Source organism: Pristiophorus japonicus, chromosome 21 (genome assembly GCF_044704955.1).
Source record: "Pristiophorus japonicus isolate sPriJap1 chromosome 21, sPriJap1.hap1, whole genome shotgun sequence".
Taxonomy (NCBI): Eukaryota; Metazoa; Chordata; class Chondrichthyes; family Pristiophoridae; genus Pristiophorus; species Pristiophorus japonicus.
This window is the reverse complement of record NC_091997.1, coordinates 69,015,778-69,039,858: the sequence shown is the minus strand read 5'-3', so window position 1 is coordinate 69,039,858 and position 24,081 is coordinate 69,015,778. Positions and strand designations below refer to the sequence as shown.

At 43.4% G+C, this 24,081-nt stretch overlaps 1 protein-coding gene and 1 long non-coding RNA gene across 3 annotated transcripts in view; one reads left to right on the top strand and one right to left on the bottom strand.

Moving 5' to 3' along the window:
• LOC139234084 (uncharacterized) overlaps positions 1-16,344 on the top strand; it is a 58,363-nt gene extending 42,019 nt beyond the window's left edge. The window contains exons 2-4 of the long non-coding RNA XR_011588267.1: positions 133-285; positions 6,632-6,764; positions 15,332-16,344. This is a non-coding gene — a long non-coding RNA (uncharacterized lncRNA). The remainder of the gene's footprint in view (positions 1-132; positions 286-6,631; positions 6,765-15,331) is intronic.
• The window catches only part of scaper (S-phase cyclin A-associated protein in the ER), a 393,511-nt gene that overhangs the window by 160,467 nt on the left and 208,963 nt on the right, over positions 1-24,081 (bottom strand). For both annotated transcript variants that reach the window (XM_070865008.1, XM_070865007.1), the window contains one exon: positions 16,234-16,360. In XM_070865008.1, coding sequence (XP_070721109.1) covers positions 16,234-16,360 — 127 coding nt within the window. The remainder of the gene's footprint in view (positions 1-16,233; positions 16,361-24,081) is intronic.

Here is a 24,081-nt window from a genome sequence, read left to right as displayed (position 1 = left end):
ATTATATTCCTGGCTTTGTAAGTCCTGAACGCAAAATTAAAAATGTTTTAAGATTTTGTTTTAAAATAAATTTATTTAGGTCTGTACATCACTAATTCATCAGTGTCAGTCAACTCTGCTTTCTCTCCACAGATGCTGCCTGAGCCGCTGAGATTTCGTTCATTTTCTGTTTTTATCCCAGATTCCAGCATCCACAGTATTTTGCTTTTGTACTAAAATCGGCTATGTGGTTGATAATGAAGAAGAAAGCTGCGGATTGCAGGAAGATATCAATGTACTGGTCAGGTGGGTGGAACAGTGGCAAATGGAATTCAATCTGGATAAGTGTGAGGTAATGCATTTGAGGAGGTCAAACAAGGCAAGGGATACACATTAAATGGTACGACACTGAAAAGTGTAGAGGAACAAAGGGACCTTGGAGTGTAGGTCCACAGATCCCTAAAGGTAGTAGGCTAGGTAGATAAGGTGGTTAAGAAGGCATATGGAATACTTGCCTTTATTAGTCGAAGAATGCAAGAGCAAGGAGGTTATGCTTGAACTGTATAAAACACTGGTTAAGCCGCAGCTGAAGTACTGTGTGCAGTTCTGGTCACCACATTACAGGAAAGATCTGATTGCACTGGAAAGGGTGCATGGAGATTTACAAGGTTGCCTGGACTGGAGAATTTTGGCTATGCGGAAAGATTGGAGATGCTGGGTCTGTTTTCTTTGGAGCAGAGGAGGCTGAGGTGAGACCTGATTGAGGTGTATAAAATTGTGAGGGGCCTGGATAGTGGGGATAGGAGGATCTGTTTCCCTTAGCAGAGGGGTCAACAACCAAGAAACATAGATTTAAAGTAATTGGGGGAGGTTTAGAGGAGATATGAGGGGAAATTTCTTCACCCAGAGGGTAGTGTGGGTCTGGAACTCACTGCCTGAAAGGGTGGTAGAGGCAGAAACCCTCACCACATTTAAAAAATACTAGGATGTGCACTTAAAGTGTCGTAAATTACAGGGCTATGAACCAAGAGCTGGAAGGTGGAATAAGGTTGGATAGCTCTTGGTCGGCCGGCGTGGACACGATAGGCCGAAATGGTCTACTTCCGTGCTGTAAATTTCTATGATTCTATGATCTCGACGCTACACAAAACTATAAAAGGAAAAATACATTTCTATAGCATCTTTCATGACCAATGTGCTTTACAACCAAGGAAGTAATTATAAAGTGTAGTCACTGTTATAATGTAGGAGGCAAGATGCAGCAGCGATAGCCTACTCCTTCCTCAGATAAGCAGGCATCCCCAACTCACTAAGTGAAAGTCAAGTGCTATTGCTCAGCTGACTTGATATGGTCACAAATAATTTCATGTTAAACCTAATTTCTTCAAATGATACATCAGACTTGACAGCAGATAGAAACAGACTACAGTAACCAATGTAGATACCTCATGAAGTCCAGTTAAGTAATTTCAGGGCTCCCAGTTCCTCATTATTTTATTAAGACATTCCCACATAAATTGAGCTCAGTTGTGATGCCTTCTATAGTTGAAATGCCTGCCTGCCAATGCACACGGGCACACACACACTCTCTCGCTCTCACACACACACTCTTTCTCTCTCACACACACACTCTTGAGTTCACGCATGAAGAATAGCTATTTGTTAGGAACATCAGAGGGCAGCCAGTACCTGTGAAACATTAGCCCCATTGGAGTCAGTGCATTCAGGGGCCGTCGTGTGTGCGTGCGTGCGCGTGTGCTCGCGTCTCTGTGTCTGTACGTGCGTCTCTGTGTCTGTGTGTGCATCTGTGCGTGTGCGCATGCATGTCAGTGCGCGCGTGGGTCTCAATGTGTGTGCGTGTGTGAGAATGGGGGGCCAAAAGGGAAGAAAACTGGGCAGAGAAAAAAAATCTCGTACAGTTTTAAAAATGATCACAGCCAAAGAAAGTATTGAAACATTATTCAAAGTTATTATATATTATAAATAGAAAGTAAAGAACAAAGAATTAGAACAAAATACAAATAAAAAGGTTTGTAGTTCTCAGACTTTCCCCTTTCATTTCTGAAGCCAACAATCAGCTTCAATGAGTGATTTATATATACTTTCGTGAGTTTTTTTTAAAGTACAACTTGACTGTGAAAAAACAGTTGTGAAACTCTTGATTAGATTCTGGGGCTCCCAGGTTTTGCTGGGATCATCGATTGCGTGAATGGGAATAACATCTGCCATAGAGGGGGAGAAAAATACATTGACATAGATTACATTCAGCTGCTGGGGCGGTGTTAGGGGGTAGGTGGGGGGGAAAGAGAGGGAGATTACATTTTTTTGGACGCAATGATGCAGAAATTCCAGCCTCCCGGGTCCGTACTGAGTGTCTACGGACCCAAGAAGGCATCACAAAATTTCAGCGCACAATGCACTGGAGCTTGACAGATCTTCCGTATCTCGGGAGCGAGGACATTTGCAAGAGCAAGATTGCGGGATTTACCCAAATCTTGCCCAACATATGCCCTCAAAACTCTTGCGCCTGATAAAAGCATGCGCATAGCCTACATTTACAGGCGCAAGAGTTTTAAAATACACACATTTGAAAATAAAATTATAAAAACATATTTTATTGTTAAAAATCCTACGCACTACAGTTAGTTTATTTTAAACCATAATTTAAAAAACTTTTCTTTTAAATCGGAAAAAAAATATTTTTTATAATACATAAATAACTTTAATTTCAATTAATAAAAACATGGTGTATTTTTTTTATTTTTTATTATTGGTTTTGTGTGTTTGGGGGTGTTTCTTATTCATAATAATGGGAACTCCAACTTACGGAGTTCCCATTATTATGAATGAGAACATACTTTACATAATTGGCTGCCCAGAGCCATGTGACTGCAGCTCCAGCCCTGCGCACGTCCTGACGTGCACGCGCTGTGACGCGCAGTCAGTGGAGGCCTCAGGACCGGAAACTCGCGTGGGTGCAGCAGGATCAGTTAAGTGCGCATTTTTTAAAAGTTTTTTTTACCCGATTGCCTGCGGGAAGCAGCCAACTGGGATTTCTGGGCCAATAGTTGGAGGAATCTGATTGCAAGGCTTCCCTAATTTTGTAGAATTGATTGCAGTATTCCAGTCTATCCATTGTGCCATCTAGTGGTGGGACACAGACATTACCACTGTTCAGTCAGTGTGTGTGAAATGTAACAAGAATATAGTGTTATTTTGATGTGTAAGGTTCAGGTAAACATAAAGTACTCTTTCAATAATAATATACAACACTACTAGTAGAATATAATTTAGTTCTATGGTGGTGCAATTTCTCTTCTCCTCTCCCACCCACCTCCATTTATTATATCTTCTCTCTCTCCCCGTTCTACATCACTCAGCATTGTTGCTATCTTAAGGACATCACTTTTGGATTGAAAATATGCTGTGTGATATTAGTAATGAACATATTAGCATGAAATTAGCATTGGTAAAATAAACCAGGTTACTGACTGTTAAATAGTGGATAAAGTCTTCCCAAATGCACACATTAATGTGTTTGTTACGAATATCACACACGAAACACACAGATATATATTCCCTACTCTATACGCATAAAGATTAAACATCCAGCAGTATGTTGAGTCAGTAATTCAATCTGGGGTTCTGGTCATGTTCACAGAACGATCAAGGTTTGCTGAAGCGGTTTAGGATGCCATCAAACCAGCTCGATTGGATCAGTGCCTTGTAAACTCACTGTCAGCTGGTTGTTATCTTGCATATTACCCCCTTTGAACACCAGCCACACACATTCTAAACTTTGATTCAGTTTACACAAACTTCTCTCAACTTATTGCATCACAGTATAAATCTTTAATGATCATAAACCTCAATGCCCAAGCACTCAGAGGGAGTGTAATTCAAAATAGTGAACAATACATGCTGGAAACTTCAAATAAAATACAACATTCTGCAACTATGCAGTAGGCCCATCGGCATCTGAAAAAAGGAAAAAAATCTGACCCAGGTTTTACACTCGAAACATTCGTTTGTTTTTGCCTCTTTATGGATCCTCTGTCATGTTAGCTCCAATTCAAGCTGTACTCCTCAGCCCCCCCCTTCAAACTGGTGCAATCATAATTTCCGATAATCACTCATAAACTGTCTGAATTAACGTCTGACGAACTGATTTTACCAAAAAGCTTTGCTCATTATTCCCATTAAATATTTCACTTTCGCAAAACAAACACATACATTGACCAAAAATGGACGTTACACAATTGATTTTCCTTCATAAGGTTACCAGGTGTGCATAGTTTCCTTTGACATCTTTAAAGCATATTCTATTTCTTCACCATCCCCTCCTGTGAATCTGTTTGCAAATAGCTTTATTGGACCCTCCCTTAAACACACACTGGCTGGAAGAACTTGCATTTCTCAGTTGCAACTACTTTAAAGCTGGTTTTTCAAAGCCACATGTATTAGATATCTCTAGACACCTTCTGACAGCGATGTCAATCAATGGGGTATTTATTCCCCCAAGATAAGGCCATTTTATAAAACACTTACTGAAATTGCCCCATCAACTGACAGTCACATTGGCAAGCTATTGTTGGGAACTTTGGCAGAATCTACAAGAATCTACTGCACACACTTTCAATGTTAGAAGAATGTCAATTTTCAAAAATCAAAGGCTTTTAAAAGTATAAATGAAAAATGCAAGTCGAATGTCACTGGACTCCTCTAGAAAAATTATGCAACCAGGAAGTAAAACTGGTGAATCAATCACTACTGGCTGGCAAATTATACAAAGATGAAAAGCAGCGGGGGTAATAAAGCCGTTCAAAGATACTGTAAGTAGTCACTGTGGGACCATCTTACAAAGGCCAACGAAGTATCTCAATGGCAGTGCTGGTTATCATCATGTCAGAATTTCTCAGCAGAGGTCGTCAACCATCTCAGGCAAGTTTGAAAATAAATTGTTTAAATCAATTTGGCTGGAGGCCAGTCAAAAATCTGATGAGACAAAATCATCAAAATACTCCAAATAGCTTTTTCTGAGGCAATATTGGCTTTGACGACATTTATCTATAATTCAATTTCATAAATATATTGAATATTTCATTAAAATTTTACCAAGCCACTGAGTCGCTGCACATCTATACATTCCTTTCTATACACACACTGAAGGAGCATTTTGTCATTGACGTTGTAGAAAAAGTTGTTTTTCCACACTTACCCATTTCCCTGAAGTCACTAATGTTGATAAAACAAGATAGACAAGGTGTGAAGAAGGCCATTCAGTGATTCCAAGTTCATCCATCCACAAAAAAACGATCACAGCATCTGATTTTTAAATGAAGCCAGGTTTTTTGCATCCAGCACCCTACCCGAAGATCACTTTTTGCGTGAAGATAACCGTATATCAGTCCTAAATGTACCTTTTGCTAGTTTGAAACTGTTTTGTCTTTAGATGCTCTGATAATGACTCCACGAGGCAAAGTATTGCACTTGAACTGTAGTGACCTTAGTCCATTTAATATAACTCCAGAGTGAGGATACCACATGGTGGACTCCCTTTTATACCTGGGTACCTGTGGTGTACAGGTGATCCCTGGGCCTCCATCAGTTGCACCCTCTGGTGGTGCCAGCATAGTGTATACAGTGTGAACCTTGTTGATGGTACCTCCGGTAAACAAGTCTCCATCTTATGCAACTAGACAGTGACTACACAGAGAGTATATATAGTATGCATATATAACAGAAACGGTGCCTCCTTGGCCCTTAACACAACAACTTGTATTTATATAGCGCCTTTAACATAGTGAAACGTCCCAAGGCCCTTCGCAGGAGTATTATGAGACCAAAATTTTGACACGGTTAGTTTGAAATTGTTTTCCAGATTTACCGTGACTACTACAAATACAAATGAGGTCTCTGTTTAAGCACCTGCTTTTGACATTGTAATCATCATCATCATCATAGGCGCAGTCCCTCAAAATGATGACGACTTGCTTCCACGCCTAAAAAGGATGAGTTCACAGGTGTTTCAATGAAGGACCTAATATTGCAGGTCCCGAACTACATCCTGAAGGATGGAAGATGCCTGTGCGTGGATTTTTTTAACGTGTGGTGGCTGTTGCACACCAGCCACCACATAGGCTTGACAAAGCTATGTCTTAGTCCAGTGGCAAGGGTTATCCAAGACGACTGGAGACCTGCTTTGCTGCACGGACCTAGTGCGCGCCCATATCGCAGTATGGGCGGCCCGTGCTGCCCCTGGGCCCCTGGCCCCGAAATCATGCCTCTCCTGGATCTCGATCACATCCCTCCACAGTCTCTCGCCGCTCCTACTGACATTGCAAAGCACGCGGTTGACAACAGATGTAATTAGTTTAAAGAAAAATGTGAGAAAATTGTTACTAATAGAACAGCTGATATACTGTGGTACAGGTTAGCTGCTCATAGAATGTGACCGTAGTCCTGCATACTGCTGCAATCAAATCTTCAGATTAGTTACAAAGTGTGTCTTTATCTACGGGAATTAATGTATATTAAAATAATGAGTAAGTTCAAAGATAGAAGAAAAACTAAAAGATGCTGGAAATGCTCTGCAGTATTTGAACAGTCCTGATGAACTGTATAACCAAAATGTTCACTTTTTTTCTTTCAGATACTGAAAGACCTGGTCCATATTTATCCCTCAACCAACATCACTAAAACAAGATTATCTAGTCATAATCGCTATACTGTTTGTGGGAGCTTGCTGTGAGCAAACTGGTGGCCACATTTCCTACGTTAAGACGGTGAGTAAACTATAAAAGTAATTCAGTGGCAATTTGGAACATGCTGAGGTCGTGACAGGCGCTATATAAATTAAGACTTCTTTATTTTCTTTTATACTCACAGAGCTGCAGCATTTTCTGTTTTCATTTCAGATTTCCAGGATTCACAGTAGTTTTAGTAATCTCAAGTTTGGAGAGTGGATAGCACAGTGCACTGGTATCCTATCACACTGCACCACAGAGTGGTAGAACATAAATTTACATCTGCAGCTCCTCACACAGCAAGTGGCCAATTTCAATAAGGCTGTGCAGGACGGGGTGGGGAAGGTGAGACAGGAAAGAGACACTGGGTGCTTCCACAGCTGAGGGGAAGGGAGAAATTGTACCCAGGGCAGCAGCTTTATATTATATTGCCAATGCAGAAAACGATTCTCAATTTTCCTACATGTGGTGTACATTAGTTTAGAATTAAAACAAAGTTTATTTCAATCAAGTAGTTATTTTGTTTCCTCTATATGGATTGAAATTTGTTACTGATATCTAGGGAAGGAAAAATGTGCTTTGTGTCATTCTTTTTGAAGTCATATATTTGCAGCAATGATTGAAATCAGTGGCACCGTTTTTTAGGTTCCCTTCAATCTCAGAGTCATAACTTTGGAGGGGGAAGGGAGCATAGGTCATCAGTAAGCATGTACAAAACTTAATCTCCACTGCGTAAATATAAATCATTTTAAAACAACTGGTACGAGGTGCACGTTTTCAGTATCTTCACCTACCCACTGGTGAGAAGTTTAATTATGGATAATATGCAGGGAGGTGAAATATGTTTCACCTCCTTATTTCTGTCAACTTTCTTTTCTCACTCTCTCCTGAAGGTGCTAACTTTATTTGATTCCATCCTTGTCCTTGCCTTCAAACCCTTGTCCTTGCCTTCAAACCCTTGCCCACCTCAATGATCTCCTTCAACCATATGTCCCTGCACACACCCTCTGCTCCTCCAACACGAACATTGTGTATGTAGGCACTCTGTTAATGACTCCACGAGGCAGGGGTATGGTACTTAAACTGTGACGGCTGTAGTCCTTTATTGCAGCTCCTAGAGTGAGGACACCAAGAGGTGAGCTCCCTTTTATACTGGGTTACCTGCAGTGTGCAGGTGACCCTTACCTGGTGTACAGGTAAGGTGTGTACAGGGTGAAGGTACATTCAGTGTTACAGTACATCATAACAAACCTGGTCCTTATTCCCCCATTTCACAATCAGCTGCTTCTTTAGCCACTCCTGCCCTCTGGAATTCTCAGCACCAGCAACTCCTCTCCCTCCGAGTCACTTCTCTTTGACCGTGCTTTCTCCCCCATCAACCTCTGTCCCTTCTGCTCGGCGCCAACAATTTGTTCGCTGGCTGCAATGTGGTTTGACATGTCTTCTCTGTGCGCGAGGAACACCACGGAAATGCTAGCCCTGTAGTTCCCTTTGCCCCAGTTGTCCTCTGATGGCCACTCTTACTGAGTGAGCCCATACAGTGAGTATCAGTGGGCTATTTGCTTTTGGGGGGCATCACAGCTGAGCCCCTTATATCTGCGTGTTCTAGCAGGAGTCACTGAAAAGCAATCAGGAGTGTAAACCAATGTTCCCTTTAAGTTGCATGGCTGCGCAGCGATCTGGAGGCCCTAAAAACTAGGAGCAGGAGTAGGCCATTTGGCCCCTCGAGACCTGCTCCATCATTCAATAAGATCATAGCTGATCTGATCCTGGCCTCAGCTCCACTTTTCTACCCGCTTCCCATAACCCTCGACTCCCTTATCGTTCAAAATTCTATCTATCTCCACCTTGAATATATTCCATGACCCAGCCTCCACAGCTCTCTGGGGCAGAGAATTCCAAAGATTCACGACCCTCAGAAAAGAAATTCGTCCTCATCTCTGTTTTAAATGGGCGAACCCTTATTCTGAAACTACACCCACTAGTTCTAGATTCCCCCACGAGGGGAAACATCCTCTCTGCATCTAACCTGTCGAGCCCCCTCATAATCTTATGTTTCAATAAGATCACCTCTCATTCTTCTAAACTCCAATGAGTATAGGCCCAACCTGCTCAACCTTTCTTCATAAGACAGCCCCATCATCTCAGGAATCAACATATTGAACCTTCTCTGAACTGCCTCCAATGCAAGATGATGATGATGATCCCTCCTTAATCAAGGAGACCAAATCTGTACGCAGTACTCCAGGTGTGGTCTCACCAAAGCCCTGTACAGTTGCAGCAAGACTTCCCTACTTTTATACTCCATCCCTTGCAGGCCGCTCAACGACAAAATAGCCGGGCATGCCAGCTTCTGGCACACTGAGATACAGAATTTGCTTAATCATGACTGAAGCTATCATAAAGTTACTTTAATTAATGTGATCAAACTTGCATTTGCAATACATTTTAGCAATCTTCACAAAGGAAATATAATTGGCAAATGAAGTTCAACACAGATAAATGTGAGGTATTACATTTTGGTAGGAAGAATAGCGAGGTCACTTATTACTTGGCGGGTGCGAATCTGGGTGGGGTAGAGGAACAAAGGGATCTCGGAGTACAAATACACAAATCACTAAAAGTTGTGACACAGGTTAGCAAGGCCATGAAAATGCAAACCACACACTAGTGTTTATTTCTAGAGGTATAGAATTGAAAAGTAGGGAAGTTATGCAAAACCTTTATCGAACCTTGGTTAAACCACACTTAGGGCTCAATTTCCCCCAGTATTTGCACCGTTTTTTTTTAAGCAGGCTACATTTTTTGGCCTAACTTAAAAATCCCCAGTTTCCCCAATCAATTTGCACCAGCATAAATCAGTTAGTTACCAATTTTTTAAGTCAGTTTTTTTTTTCAACCACCTATGCCATTTCTGGCCATTTTGGGAAGTTTGGCCAGCTGAGAGTTACTCCAGTTCTGATTAGGCCAGCATATGTGGGCCTGTCCTGAAAAACCTTCCCGAGAGTTAAGGAAATTGGCGCAGGCAAGGAAATTGGCGCAGGCAAGGAAAGCGGCGCAGCAGATGCCCGGACACAGTGAAAGAATTGAAAAACACATAGCAGCAACTTACCTCCAACCCCGCCCGAAGGCTGTACGGTCTCATTCTCAGTCCCCACACACAGGAGAGAGAGAGAGAGAGAGAGAGAGAGAAGGGGAGAGAGAGAGAGAGGGAGAGAGAAGGAGAGAGAGGGAGAGAGAGGGAGAGAGAGAGAGAGAGGGAGAGAGAGGGAGAGAAGGAGAGAGAAGGAGAGAGAAGGAGAGAGAGGGAGAGAGAAGGAGAGAGAGGGAGAGAGAGAGGGAGAGAGAGGGAGAGAGAAGGAGAGAGAGGGAGAGAGAAGGAGAGAGCGAGAGAGAGAGAGAGAGAGGGAGAGAGAAGGAGAGAGAGGGAGAGAGAAGGAGAGAGAAGGAGAGAGAGGGAGAGTGTGTTTTTCAATTCTTTTACTGTGTTGGGAGCTGGCCGTATGCTTCACTTTGCAGCCTCAGCTCGCATTGTGTCCCTGGTTACCATGGCAGCCCGATCTTTTTGGCGCAGATCAAGGCTCCACCCACCTCGGGTTAGGCCAGCCAAAATGAATTGATCCAACGGGGAAACTTACAACACTTTTTTTGGGGCTTACTTGGCTCACAAAAAAATCGGGCTTAACTCTTCACGTACGCCAAAAAAAGGCTTTGGGGAAAATTGAGCCCTTCGAGAGTACTGTGTACAGGTCTGGTTGCCATATTATAAAAACGATATAGAGGTACTGGAGAGGGTGCAGAGAAGATTTACAAGGATGATACCAGAAATGCGAGGGTATACATATCAGGAAAGGATGAACACGCTGGGTCTTTTTTCTCTTGAAATGAGAAGGCTGAGGGGTGACCTAATAGAGGTCTTTAAGATTATGAAACATTTTGATAGAGTGGATACAGAGAGCATGTTTCCACTTGTGGTCATCAATATAAGATAGTCACCAAGAAATCCAATAGGGAATTCAGAAGAAACTTCTTTACCCAGAGAGTGGTGAGAATGTGGAACTCGCTGCCACAGAGAGTGGTTGAAGCAAATAATTTAGATGTATTCAAAGGGAGGCTAGACAAGCATATGAGGGAAAAGGGAATAGAGGGTTACGCTGATAGATTTAGATGAGGAAAGACAGGGGGAGGCTCGAGTGGAGCATAATCCGGCACGGACTGGTTGGGCTGAATGGTCTGTTTCTGTGCCATATATCCTATGTAATATGTAAGGGAATAAACAGTAGTTTGATATTAACACAACAGAATTTGCTTTTCTGCAGTGCTCCTCACATGCACAGATATGACTTACACTAGTGGATAAAAAGATTAGACAACGAGCAGGCGGAGGAACAAGAATAAAAAGGGCTTGCGTATGGTGAAAGCTTTGTCGAAGAGAAAGTTCTTGCAAGGCTTTTTAAAGGCAGGGAGGATGGTGGGCCAGAGTTCCAGAAGGCAAGGGCAAAGTGACTAAAGGGGAGGCCACTAATGGTCGAGTGGAGAAAAAGATTAAGCCAGTTTCAGAGGAGCAGGAGGTGCTTGTAGGGAGGTACATCTGACAGAGATCACTGAGAAAGAGAGAGGCGAGGATATGGGAGAGATTTGAAGGTAAAGATGGAATCTTGAAGTTAATCAGCGGGGGAGCCGGAAGTGATGTGCAATGCGGAAAGAGATGAGGACAGGGATGAAGGGGTACGGACATTAATGCAACTGATGACACAGGCCGAGGGGTTTTGGATGAATCGTAGCTTGTGGAAATGGGGAAGCAGGCGAGGAAAGCACTGGACAAATCAGAAATATAGATTCCAAGATCCGACTGTACAATCTAATTTTCTGAATAGTTATTCTGTTAATTGTGGAAACCACTTATATTCCTGCTTTGCTTTTAAATGCATGAACTTGTAAGTGAACAGGAGATGCCATCTATTCTGGTCTCCCTTAGGCCAATATCCTGAAACCAGTGAGTCATTAGCAAATGTACATCTGTGTAACAAGCTCTCACACAATTTGACAGCTTTGATGGATATCAGCTTCTCAAAGGCTCCACCCTCTCCATCGCTAGACGTTTTTCACCCTCCCCAGGGAAATTCAATTAAGAGCATCAGTTCCCGCCCATCAGTCAATGATTGACACCATCAGGATTCTATCCACAGCTCATTGACATGTGAGATGTGTCCGGGTCTACAAGTTAGCAAGGGAATTACAGCCTGCTGGCTTGAAGATGCTAATTTCTCTTCTTCATAAAACAGAATGGCTGGTATCTGAATCAACCATTCCTGCCACACTGATTAGAACATGCAAGCTATTGAAAACCTTGACAATGGCAGGTTAGTTTAGTTTGTTTTCAGGAGAAGTTAACAGACCAGGTTATACAGTGCTGTTTGCATTGATGTGAAACCGTTTTGGCTTCACATCACAGCAAGCTGTGCAATCTAATTTGCGCATGAAGTTGCCAAAATTGTAAAAAGCACAAGACCACCTCTAAAATGTAATATCTGGCTGGTTCATTTCACTGAACACCAGGGTGAGTGAAGCCAACTTCTTCAGACCCTGCGATAAATTTTGCTCCCCTGCCATCACTCCAACTCCCACCCTGGCTATACACTCGGGATGAAACCTTGACATTCTGTTTGACCCAGAACTGAACTTCAAATCCTATCCATCACCAAACCACCTATTTCTACCAGTGTAACATTCTTCACGTCTGTCCCTTCCTCTACTGAAACCTTTAGCCGTGCTTTAGTCACCTCCACACTCAGTTATTGTTATGCCCTCTTTGCTAACCTCCTGTTCTCCACCATCCACAAACTCCTTGTCCACAATGTGGCCATCCATGTCCTGCCTGCCCATCAACACCTCCATCTTTATTGACCTGCAGTGGCTTCCTGTCGCCCAAAGTATTAAATGTAAACTTCTCATCCTCATCTTCAAATTCCTCTGAGGATTTGCCCAACTGCAACCTCCTCCAGCCTTAAATTCCCTCCAGCACACTTTATTATAACTCGGGCCTTTTGTGCATCCCCTCTTCCTTTGCTCACCATTGGTAGCACAGCTTTCAGCCTCCTCAGCCCCACTCCCTTCTTAAAAATCTTCACCATTCCACTTCGCTTTCCTTCTTTAAAGACTTTCTCAAATAAAATGTTTTTTTTCAAGCAGGCTTTCAGTTACACTTCTTTACCTTTCCCATCAAGCCTCAGCATCACAACTATTTCCAATTGTGAATGTTTTTAAACTTTCAAATAAATTGAGTCACGGGATGTGGGCATCGCTGGCAAGGCCAACATTTACTGCCCATCCCTAATTGCCCTTGCAAAGGTGATGGTGAACCACCTTCTTGAAACAACTGAGTGGCTTCCTAGGCCATTTCAGAGGGCAGTTAAGAGTTAACCACATTGCTGTGGGTCTGGAGTCATAGCCAGACTGGGTAAGAACAGCAGGTTTCTTTCCCTAAAGGACATCAGTGAACCAGACCGGTTTTTCCGGTAGTTACATGGTTACCATTACTAGCTTTTTATTCCAGATTTATTTAATGAACTGAATTTAAATTCCCCAGCTGCCGTGGTGGGTTTTGAACTCGGGTCTCCGGATCATGGGTCCAGGCCTCTGGATTACTAGTCCAATAACATAACCACTATGCCACCATACCCGTTGCCTTAACTTTGTACAAGTTACAATATAATATCAGATGACCAGAGATCTTTTAAAATAGTTTTATCCTTTCATTAGTTTTCCCCCCCTCTGCTCTCCAGAAGGCGTTGTCTCCTTCTTGCATTATAATTTCCATGAGCACCAGCCAGCCTCTGGTACCCACTGTGAACTTTGACAGTGTATGCTTAGCCATATATGGAGCATCAGAGCTGAGCCTGATCCTGCAGGGGTTCCTGGACATGAACCAGGAGCAGGAAGCACTGGAGAATTTTCCTCAACTCAAGGGTGCCAAGAGCAGTTGTGGTATTTGGTTCTTTTCAGCTGATCACTGATGCATTCATCTTAAATTTCACTTTACCATCAGTGGGCAATGGAATATAAGCAGTTTTTGGATACCCCCAAGTGTGTATGCAAACCCTGCAGACTATAGATATACTCTCTGTGTAGTCACTGTATAGTTGCATAAGATGGAGACTTGTTTACCTGATGTACTATCAATAAGGTTTACACTGTGTATATACTATGCTGGCACCACTAGAGGGTGCAACTGGTGGAGACCAGGGTTTCTTGCTCTGGTGGCAGGGCTGTATAAAAGGGTAGCCACCATGTGGCTGCCTCACTCTGGAGTTATGAATAAAGGACCAAGGTCACTACAGTTTGAGTACAACACATTGCCTCATGGAGTCATTCATAGGTACATTACAGACATAACAAACACCAAACACCATTTTTTCTTACTGGCAGTATAACTTCTATTCAGCTCTTAGCAGGTACCAGTTTCAAATTAGTACCTATGATATAACAATATCCTAAGAGTAATCACAGCACAATCAAATGGCCCTGTGCAATATTTTTGGTTTGTTTTTCCCTGGGTTGATGTTGTGACAGTAGTGGGCATACATTTAAATGGGGATGCAATGCCAAATTATGTGAAGCAATCCACCTATCTACTGCCAAAAGCTGTTTTCGTGCTCGTGCTGTGGTGATGAGTGACTCACTCAGTCAGGGAAAAGGTAGACAATTCAAAAACAAAAAGGTAAAAATAAACCCATCTCCTTAGTAACTCTCAAAATGCAGAAAACCTGCCAGTTGTATGGCCTGGGAAGAGAGACCCAACAGACATGATTAAAAGATGCATCACATTTCCACCAAAAATTGACTCTTCTTGCTATAAATATTAAGTAGATGTAAAACTATTAATATATCAGCCAATAATATGTACAAGGGGATTTCCTGAAGCTTTGTGCAAGTTTATCCAATGCATTATGGTATTCACCTTCAGGCACCAGAATTGCTCTTACACGTTAAGCATTATCTGTCATATAATTATAGACATCACCATTAATCTGTCTATAGATTGATAATCTTCATCATTTCTGAACAAATTCTTAGTTAACTCAACTCTCCGGTAGCATCTTCCACTTCACCACCCACCACACGAAATAAAACAGCAAAGAATGCAGCGTTTCTGTGCTTTGCTCAGATGTTATCAGTGACAGTTGTGTTTTTCCCTGGGTTGATGTTGTGACAGTAGTGATGGGTGTACATTTAAAATGGAGATGCAGTGCCAAATTATGTGACGTAATCCAGCAAGCAAGGCCAAAACCTTGGTCAACAAGATGGCTCTTGAGGAAGGTTTTAAAGAGGTGGAGAAATTTAGGAAGAAAGTTGCAAAGTTTAGGACCAAAGCAGTTAAAAAGCTCTGGTACTAATGGTGGAGCATGGGGGTGGGGGGGGGGGGGGGGGGTGGTGACTGCACAGAAAGCTGGTCAGAGGAACAAAGCACTCGGGTTGGATTATAGTGCGGGAGGAGATGGCAGAGGTGGGGTGGGGGGGAAAGGCATGGAGGGATTTATAGACAAGGATAATGATTTTGAATTTAATGCAATGAATATCTGATGTTAAGAACTGCTTCCTTTCAGGTTGCCAGCATTGAAGCACTGACCACACTCGATCAGCTCCGCTGGACAGGCCACATAGTTTGCACACCAGACACGAGGCTCCCTAAGCAATTGCTCTATGTGGAGCTCCTTCACGGCAAACGGACCAATGGTGGGCAGCGGAAATGTTACAAGGACACCCTCAAAGTCTCCTTGATAAAGTGCAACATCCCCACTGACACCTGGGTGTCCCTGGCCGAAGACCGCCCTAGATGGAAAAAGTGCATCTGGGAGAGTGTTGAGCTCTTCAAATCTCAACGCCGCGAGCATGAAGAGGTCAGGCGCAGGCAGCAGAAGGAACATGCGGAAAATCAGTCCCACCAACCTCTTCCCCCGACGAATGTCTGTCCTACATGTGACAGGGTTTGTGGCTCTCGCATTAGACTATTCAGCCACCAAAGGACTCACTTTGGGAGTGGAAGCAAGTCTTCCTCGATTCCGAGGGACTGCCTATGATGATGATGATGAAATGTCTTCCAAGTGAGTTGAAGCTGACCATGACTGCCAGTAATGGTGAAAATATTCATTGTGACTTGTGCAATGAAGTATCCACCGCAGTTGCTGTATGCACAATGGAAAACTAATGTATACAGGCAGGCATCACTTATGGGATATGGAAGTGGGAATATGTTGGACAACTCACACTCGCCATAATACTTTCCAAAGTAGTGTGCAAGGAGGAAATGACTTTGCCCTGTTTCTGAAACAGGGTTTGGCGCTGCTCTGTAATCACAGAATCCCCTTCACATTATTCAAACATCTCGGACAGTAATTGCGCAAAAACTCACTCGAATCTTCCAGCCTCTTGATAATTGTAAGGAGTTGTCTCCAGAACGTTATTCTATAAATCACCAAAGCACCGTAACTAGTGGCAGTACAGGTACCTGTTTCTCCAGAATGCGGTTGATCTCTCCCAGGGTCCTGTCGAGGGAAGACACCTTGTTGTTTGCCCAAGGCCCGCTATCCTGCCCTTGTTGCTGTTTCAGGAGATCTTTCACCAATCTCTGCAGTCTGTATGCAAAGAATAAAGTGTTGGATTAAATTACTTCTGTTGGTTATTTATAGCAAGTATCAAAACGGATGAAGAGACATATCCATCAAAGAGAAATATGTATTTATTTTTATTTGTTCTTGGGGCATGAACAACACTGGCAAAGCCACATTTATTAGCTACCCCTAGCTGCCCTAAGAAAATGGTAGTGGGCCCTTTTAATAGCCTTTTTTCTTTTACAATTAAGTGGTGTGCTAGGCCACTTCAGGGGTATTAAAAGTAAACCATGCAACATGGTGTAATGTATTTTCTTCATGGGTTCTTTGCTTAAGAATTCATAGCAACATATTGCTATTAAGAACTAGTTGGTTTATTAACAACAGTTTAACAATCACACTACACATTACCAGTTCGTCCACTAGGCTCACAACTGCATACCTCATCGTGGATGACCTAGACCCAACTGACTGGGGTTTTATTGAGTCTTGTGAACATCACGTGACTAGCTAAGCCAATCACAATGCAAACCTGTGCGCATACTCACAGATGCATACACTACACATGGGATTAGAATTATGTGTAGAACTGACCAGGTCGGGATGGCAGAATTATTTGCCTGAAAGATTTTAGTGAACCAGTTGAGTTTTGGATGATAATGCCGTAAGCTCTCATGATCATTTTTCTTTCTCTGATGCAAACCCACAAATTACCAGATTTATTGAATTCAATTTCACCATTTGCTATGATGGGATTTGAACCCAACCTCTGGATTGCTAGTTCTGTTCCACTACACCACCCTCCAAAAAAGCTTCACATATCACACATCTTTCTTTCAGGTCTTAATCTCAATCTTACCATCAGGAAGCAGCATAAAAAAATAAGCCTTGTAGTGTTGGCTTAATTCTGTGAATGGTATATATTCTCTGCACACCATACAAATACAGCCTAGCTTGATAATTTCTGGGTAACCATGTTGTCACGATACTGGACATGGTCTTCAACTGCGGCAATTTATTTTGGCTTCAAGCTCAACTTAAAACTAACATCACCTATCACTGTCGTCACCCATCCCTTCCTCCCCATGTCCCATCCAAAATTATGGCTCTATGGATGGGATTGTGCTCTATGAATGATATACATCAGTTGAAGAAGCAGGAAGGCGCCACTAGATAAGTCATCTGATTTCATTCTTCATTCCAAACTCTCATCACATGTTAGGAATATACCAAAGCTTTAAGACGTGGTGAAACCCTTCGATAAGAATCACAACATCAACTGTTCGGTCTCATCTGCAAAAGGTATCATCATGGGTTGCAGTTAAATCTAGATAGTTTAGTAAATATGGGAGGATGCTCAAGCAATTTCATGATTTTTTTCCATTTCAAGGAAGCAAACTAAGGAACAGGTGGAATGACCTCTGGCCATCATCCTTGTAAGATAGTTAGCAATGTCATACACTCAACTATCCATTCGGCCAACACTGCTTACTCACTGTTATAGCTTGGATCCTAACACAAATAACTCTCAAGACTACCTAAATTGCACTGTGTGAGAAATATAACTTGGGGTTCCCTTAAGCATCTACATAGTGGAAACAATGAGGCAACAATTCCTTGACCCAAACGAAACTGGGATGTAACCTTTCATAAAAACTCTGGTTGAATCCCAAGGACAGTTGTGTAAAAATGACAAATTAAATACGGCTGATCAAAAATAATGTTTTGCAGTTCACTAACGGTGCGAACCGAAACTAATGCTAACATCAGCACAGTTTTTCATGCAAGCAATTGATACATTCAAAGAAGTTTGAGAGAGTGGATACACTAACTTGCTTAGAACTAAATTAAGGTTTCAACTGGGGACTACTGAAGAAAGACTTAATATTTCGCACTTGCACGGTGCTGGTTGCAAATTCATCCTGTGTTGGTCTTCAAGGGGTTAACCTCATCCACCACCATAAACATCCACCACCTCTACCACCAGCACAACTTGGCTCCAGTATGTACCATCTACCAACACAGGATGAATTTGCAACCAGCACCGTGCAAGTGCTGTTAAGTTGATGTCACTTACCATTGTACAAGAACGTCCAAGGTCCACATATGCACATAAAAGTACCAAATATATCTCTATTTATTTGGAGGTAACTGTGCATGTTGAACTGTGTAGTACCCGGACTCGTGCAGTAAGGATCATAATCCGCACATACATATAAGATGCTCTGCAGAAAGGTTTCTTCGGCAGGACCTCCCAAACCCACAACCTCTATCACCTCGAAGGACAAGGGCAGCAGGCGCATGGGAACACCACCACCTCCACGTTCCCCTCCAAGTCACACACCATCCCGACTTGGAAATATATTGGCCGTTCCTTCATCGTAGCTGGGTCACAATCCTGGAACTCCCGCCCTAACAGCACTGTGGGAGCACCTTCACCACACGGACTGCAGCGGCTAAAGAAGGCAACTCATCACTTTCTCAAGAGCAACTCGGTATGGGCAATAAATGCCGGCCTTGCCAATAATGCACTCATCCCATGAATGAATTTAACAAAAATACACATTTGGCATTATTATTTATTTATTATAACGGGGGGGTGGGGGGTGGCGGAGATTGCTGCTGCCAATTTCACATCTCTATCATGGCATTTAAATAATTTGTGTGTTGCTGATTTAACTGAAGTCCTGTCTAAAGATTATTTTCTGTGGTTCACTTATTATTGGTGCCCTGTGAATGTGCCCGAGTGCTGGTTTTGTCTGTGGTGGATATGTTGTGGTAAAATGTTTGTCCGAATCATTTGTGGCGGTGAGAGAGCAGTGACATTGTCTTCCTGCTGATGTTCTATAATGTCAAGCAAATACTACAACACATTATTAAAACATTTCTGTTCTTAATTTTGTCATTTTGGCAGCAACCTCTGTCATGCTTTCATTTAAGCAGTGATAGTATCACATTCACTGGGATCAAGATGAGACATTCCAACCATGTACAGGCCTCAATTTTCCAAGTGCAACACCATGCGAGATCAACTCATAAAATAAATGCTTAAAAGTGCCATTAGCTGGCACTTTTATGACGCCACTGGTCAGCCCAAGTCTGGATGTTATTCAGGTCCTCTTGTCGGCTGGCATGGGCTGCTACAGTATTGGAGGAATTGTGAATGGAGCTGAAAACTGTAGAATCATCAATGAACAGCCCAACTCCTGACATAGGAAAAACCTTTGATGAAGCACCCGATGGTGGTTGGACTAAGGACATAGAAACATAGAAAATAGGTGCAGGAGTAGGCCATTCGGCCCTTCTAGCCTGCACCGCCATTCAATGAGTTCATGGCTGAACATTCAACTTCAGTACCCCATTCCTGCTTTCTCGCCATACCCCTTGATCCCCCAAGTAGTAAGGACCTCATCTAACTCCTTTTTGAATATATTTAGTGAATTGGCCTCAACAACTTTCTGTGGTAGAGAATTCCACAGGTTCACCACTCTCTGGGTGAAGAAGTTCCTCTGCATCTCGGTCCTAAATGGCTTACCCCTTATCCTTAGACTGTGACCTCTGGTTCTGGACTTCCCCAACATTGGGAACATTCTTCCTGCATCTAACCTGTCTAACCCCGTCAGAATTTTAAATGTTTCTATGAGGTCCCCTCTCATTCTTCTGAACTCCAGTGAATACAAGCCCAGTTGATCCAGTCGTTCTTGATAGGTCAGTCCCGCCATCCCGGGAATCAGTCTGGTGAACCTTCGCTGCACTCCCTTAAGAGCAAGAATGTCCTTCCTCAGGTAAGGAGACCAAAACTGTACACAATACTCCAGGTGTGGCCTCACCAATGCCCTGTACAACTGTAGCAACACCTCCCTGCCCCTGTACTCAAATCCCCTTGCTATGAAGGCCAACATGCCATTTGCTTTCTTAACCGCCTGCTGCACCTGCATGCCAACCTTCAATGACTGATGTACCACGACACCCAGGTCTCGTTGCACCTCCCCTTTTCCTAATCTGTCACCATTCAGATAATAGTCTGTCTCTCTGTTTTTACCACCAAAGTGGATAACCTCACATTTATCCACATTATACTTCATCTGCCATGCATTTGCCCACTCACCTAACCTATCCAAGTCGCTCTGCAGCCTCACAGCATCCTCCTCGCAGCTCACACTGCCACCCAACTTAGTGTCATCCGCAAATTTGGAGATACTACATTTAATCCCCTCATCTAAATCATTAATGTACAGTGTAAACACAGCTGGGGCCCCAGCACAGAACCTTGCAGTACCCCACTAGTCACTGCCTGCCATTCTGAAAGGTACCCATTTACTCCTACTCTTTGCTTCCTGTCTGACAACCAGTTCTCAATCCATGTCAGCACACTACCCCCAATCCCATGTGCTCTAACTTTGCACATCAATCTCTTGTGTGGGACCTTGTCGAACGCCTTCTGAAAGTTCAAATATACCACATCAACTGGTTCTCCCTTGTCCACTCTACTGGAAACATCCTCAAAAAATTCCAGAAGATTTGTCAAGCATGATTTCCCTTTCACAAATCCATGCTGACTTGGACCTATCATGTCACCTCTTTCCAAATGCACTGCTATGACATCATTAATAATTGATTCCATCATTTTACCCTCTACCGATGTCAGGCTGACCGGTCTATAATTCCCTGTTTTCTCTCTCCCTCCTTTTTTAAAAAGTGGGGTTACATTGGCTACCCTCCACTCTATAGGAACTGATCCAGAGTCAATGGAATGTTGGAAAATGACTGTCAATGCATCCACTATTTCCAAGACCACCTCCTTAAGTACTCTGGGATGCAGTCCATCAGGCTCTGGGGATTTATCGGCCTTCAATCCCATCAATTTCCCCAACACAATTTCCCGGCTAATAAGGATTTCCCTCAGTTCCTCCTCCTTACTAGACCCCCCCGACCCCTTTTATAACCGGAAGGTTGTTTGTGTCCTCCTCCGTGAATACCGAACCAAAGTACTTGTTCAATTGGTCCGCCATTTCTTTGTTCCCCGTTATGACTTCCCCTGATTCTGACTGCAGGGGACCTACGTTTGTCTTTACTAACCTTTTTCTCTTTACATATCTATAGAAAGATTTGCAATCCGTCTTAATGTTCCCTGCAAGCTTCTTCTCATACTCCATTTTCCCTGCCCTAATCAAATCCTTTGTCCTCCTCTGCTGAGTTCTAAATTTCTCCCAGTCCCCAGGTTCGCTGCTATTTCTGGCCAATTTGTATGCCACTTCCTTGGCTTTAATACTATCCCTGATTTCCCATGATAGCCACGGTTGAGCCACCTTCCCTTTTTTATTTTTATGCCAGACAGGAATGTACAATTGTTGTAGTTCATCCATGCGGTCTCTAAATGTCTGCCATTGCCCATCCACAGTCAACCCCTTAAGTATCATTCGCCAATCCATCCCAGCCAATTCACGCCTCATACCTTCAAAGTTAGCCTTCTTTAAGTTCTGGACCATGGTCTCTGAATTAACTGTTTCATTCTCCATCCTAATGCAGAATTCCACCATATTATGGTCACTCTTCCCCAAGGGGCCTCGCACAACGAGATTGCTAATGAATCCTCTCTCATTACATAACACCCAGTCTAAGATGGCCTCCCCCCTAGTTGGTTCCTCAACATATTGGTCTAAAAAACCATCCCTTATGCACTCCAGGAAATCCTCCTCCACCGTATTGCTTCCAATTTGGTTAGCCCAATCTATGTGCATATTAAAGTCACCCATTATAACTGCTGCACCTTTATTGCATGCACCCCTAATTTCCTGTTTGATGCCCTCCCCAACATCACTACTACTGTTTGGAGGTCTGTACACAACTCCCACTAATGTTTTTTGCCCTTTGGTGTTCTGTAGCTCTACCCATATAGATTCCACATCATCCAAGCTAATGTCCTTCCTAACTATTGCCTTAATCTCCTCCTTAACCAGCAATGCTACCCCACCTCCTTTTCCTTTTATTCTATCCTCCTGAATGTTGAATACCCCTGGATGTTGAGTTCCCAGCCCTGATCATCCTGGAGCCACGTCTCCGTAATCCCAATCACATCATATTTGTTAACATCTATTTGCACAGTTAATTCATCCACCTTATTGCGGATACTCCTTGCATTAAGACACAAAGCCTTTCGGCTTGTTTTTTTTAACACCCTCTGTCCTTTTGGAATTTTGCTGTACAATGGTCCTTTTTGTTCTTTGCCTTGGGTTTCTCTGCCCTCCACTTTTCCTCATCTCCTTTCTGTCTTTTGCTTTTGCCTCCTTTTTGTTTCCCTCTATCTCCCTGCATTGGTTCCCATCCCCCTTCCATATTAGTTTAACTCCTCCCCAACAGCACTAGCAAACACTTCCCCGAGGACATTGGTTCCGATTCTGCCCAGGTGCAGACCGTCCGGATTGTACTGGTCCCACCTCCCCCAGAACCGGTTCCAATGCCCCAGGAATTTGAATCCCTCCCTGCTGCACCATTGCTCAAGCCACGTATTCATCTGAGCTATCCTGTGATTCCTACTCTGACTAACACGTGGCACTGGTAGCAATCCCGAGATTACTACTTTTGAGGTCCTACTTTTTAATTTAGCTCCTAGCTCCTTAAATTCATTTCGTAGGACCTCATCCCTTTTTTTACCTATGTCGTTGGTACCAACGTGCACCACGACAACTGGCTGTTCTCCCTCTCTTTTTAGAATGTCCTGCACCCGCTCTGAGACATCCTTGACCCTTGCACCAGGAAGGCAACATACCATCCTGGAGTCTCGGTTGCGGCCGCAGAAACGCCTATCTATTCCCCTTACAATTGAATCCCCTATCACTATCTTCCCTGACGAATTCCTGCAGTGATGGCCTGGGGCTGTGACGACTGGCTCCTGACAACCACAACCATTTTGTTTTGTGTCAGGTATGACTTCAACCACTGAAGGCTTTTCCCTGCTGACCAGATTTGCTAAGGCTCCCATACTCAGCTGAATACTGCCTTGATGTCGACAGCAGCTACTATCACCTCACCTCTCTGGCATTCAGCTCTTACATCCATATCTGAATCAAGACCGTGATTGGATCTGAAGTCGAGTGGTTTTGGTAGAATCTGAACTGAGCATCAGTGAGCAGGTTATTGGTGAGTAGGTATTTCTTGATGGCCAGATTGATGACTTCTTCTATCACTTTGCTGTTGCTTGGGAGGAAGCCGATAGGGCAGGAATTGGCTGGGTTAGATGCGTCTTGCTTTTTGTGGATAGGACATATCTCGACATGTTGGCCTGATCAAGGACAATAATGTTGGTGCGTCTGTCCTCCCAGGGGATTTGTAGGATCTTGCGGAGACATCATTGGTGGTATTTCTCCAGCAACTTGAGGTGTCTACTGTACATGGTCCATGTCTCTGAGCCATACAGGAGGGCCATACAGCATCATCATCATAGGCAGTCCCTCAGAATTGAGGAGGACTTGCTTCCACTCCCAAAGTGAGTTCTTTGATGGCTGAACAGTCCGATACGAGAGCCACAGACCCTGTTACAGGTGAAACAGACATTCGTCGGGGGAAGGGGTCGGTAGGGCTGGTTTGCCGCGCGCTCCTTCCGCTGCCTGCGCTTGGCCTTTTCATGCTCCTTGCGTCGAGCCTCAAAGAGCTCAACACCCTCCCGGATGGATTTTCTCCACCTCGGGCAGTCTGCGGCCAGGGTCTCCCAGGTGTCAGTGGTGATGTCGCACTTTACCAGGGAG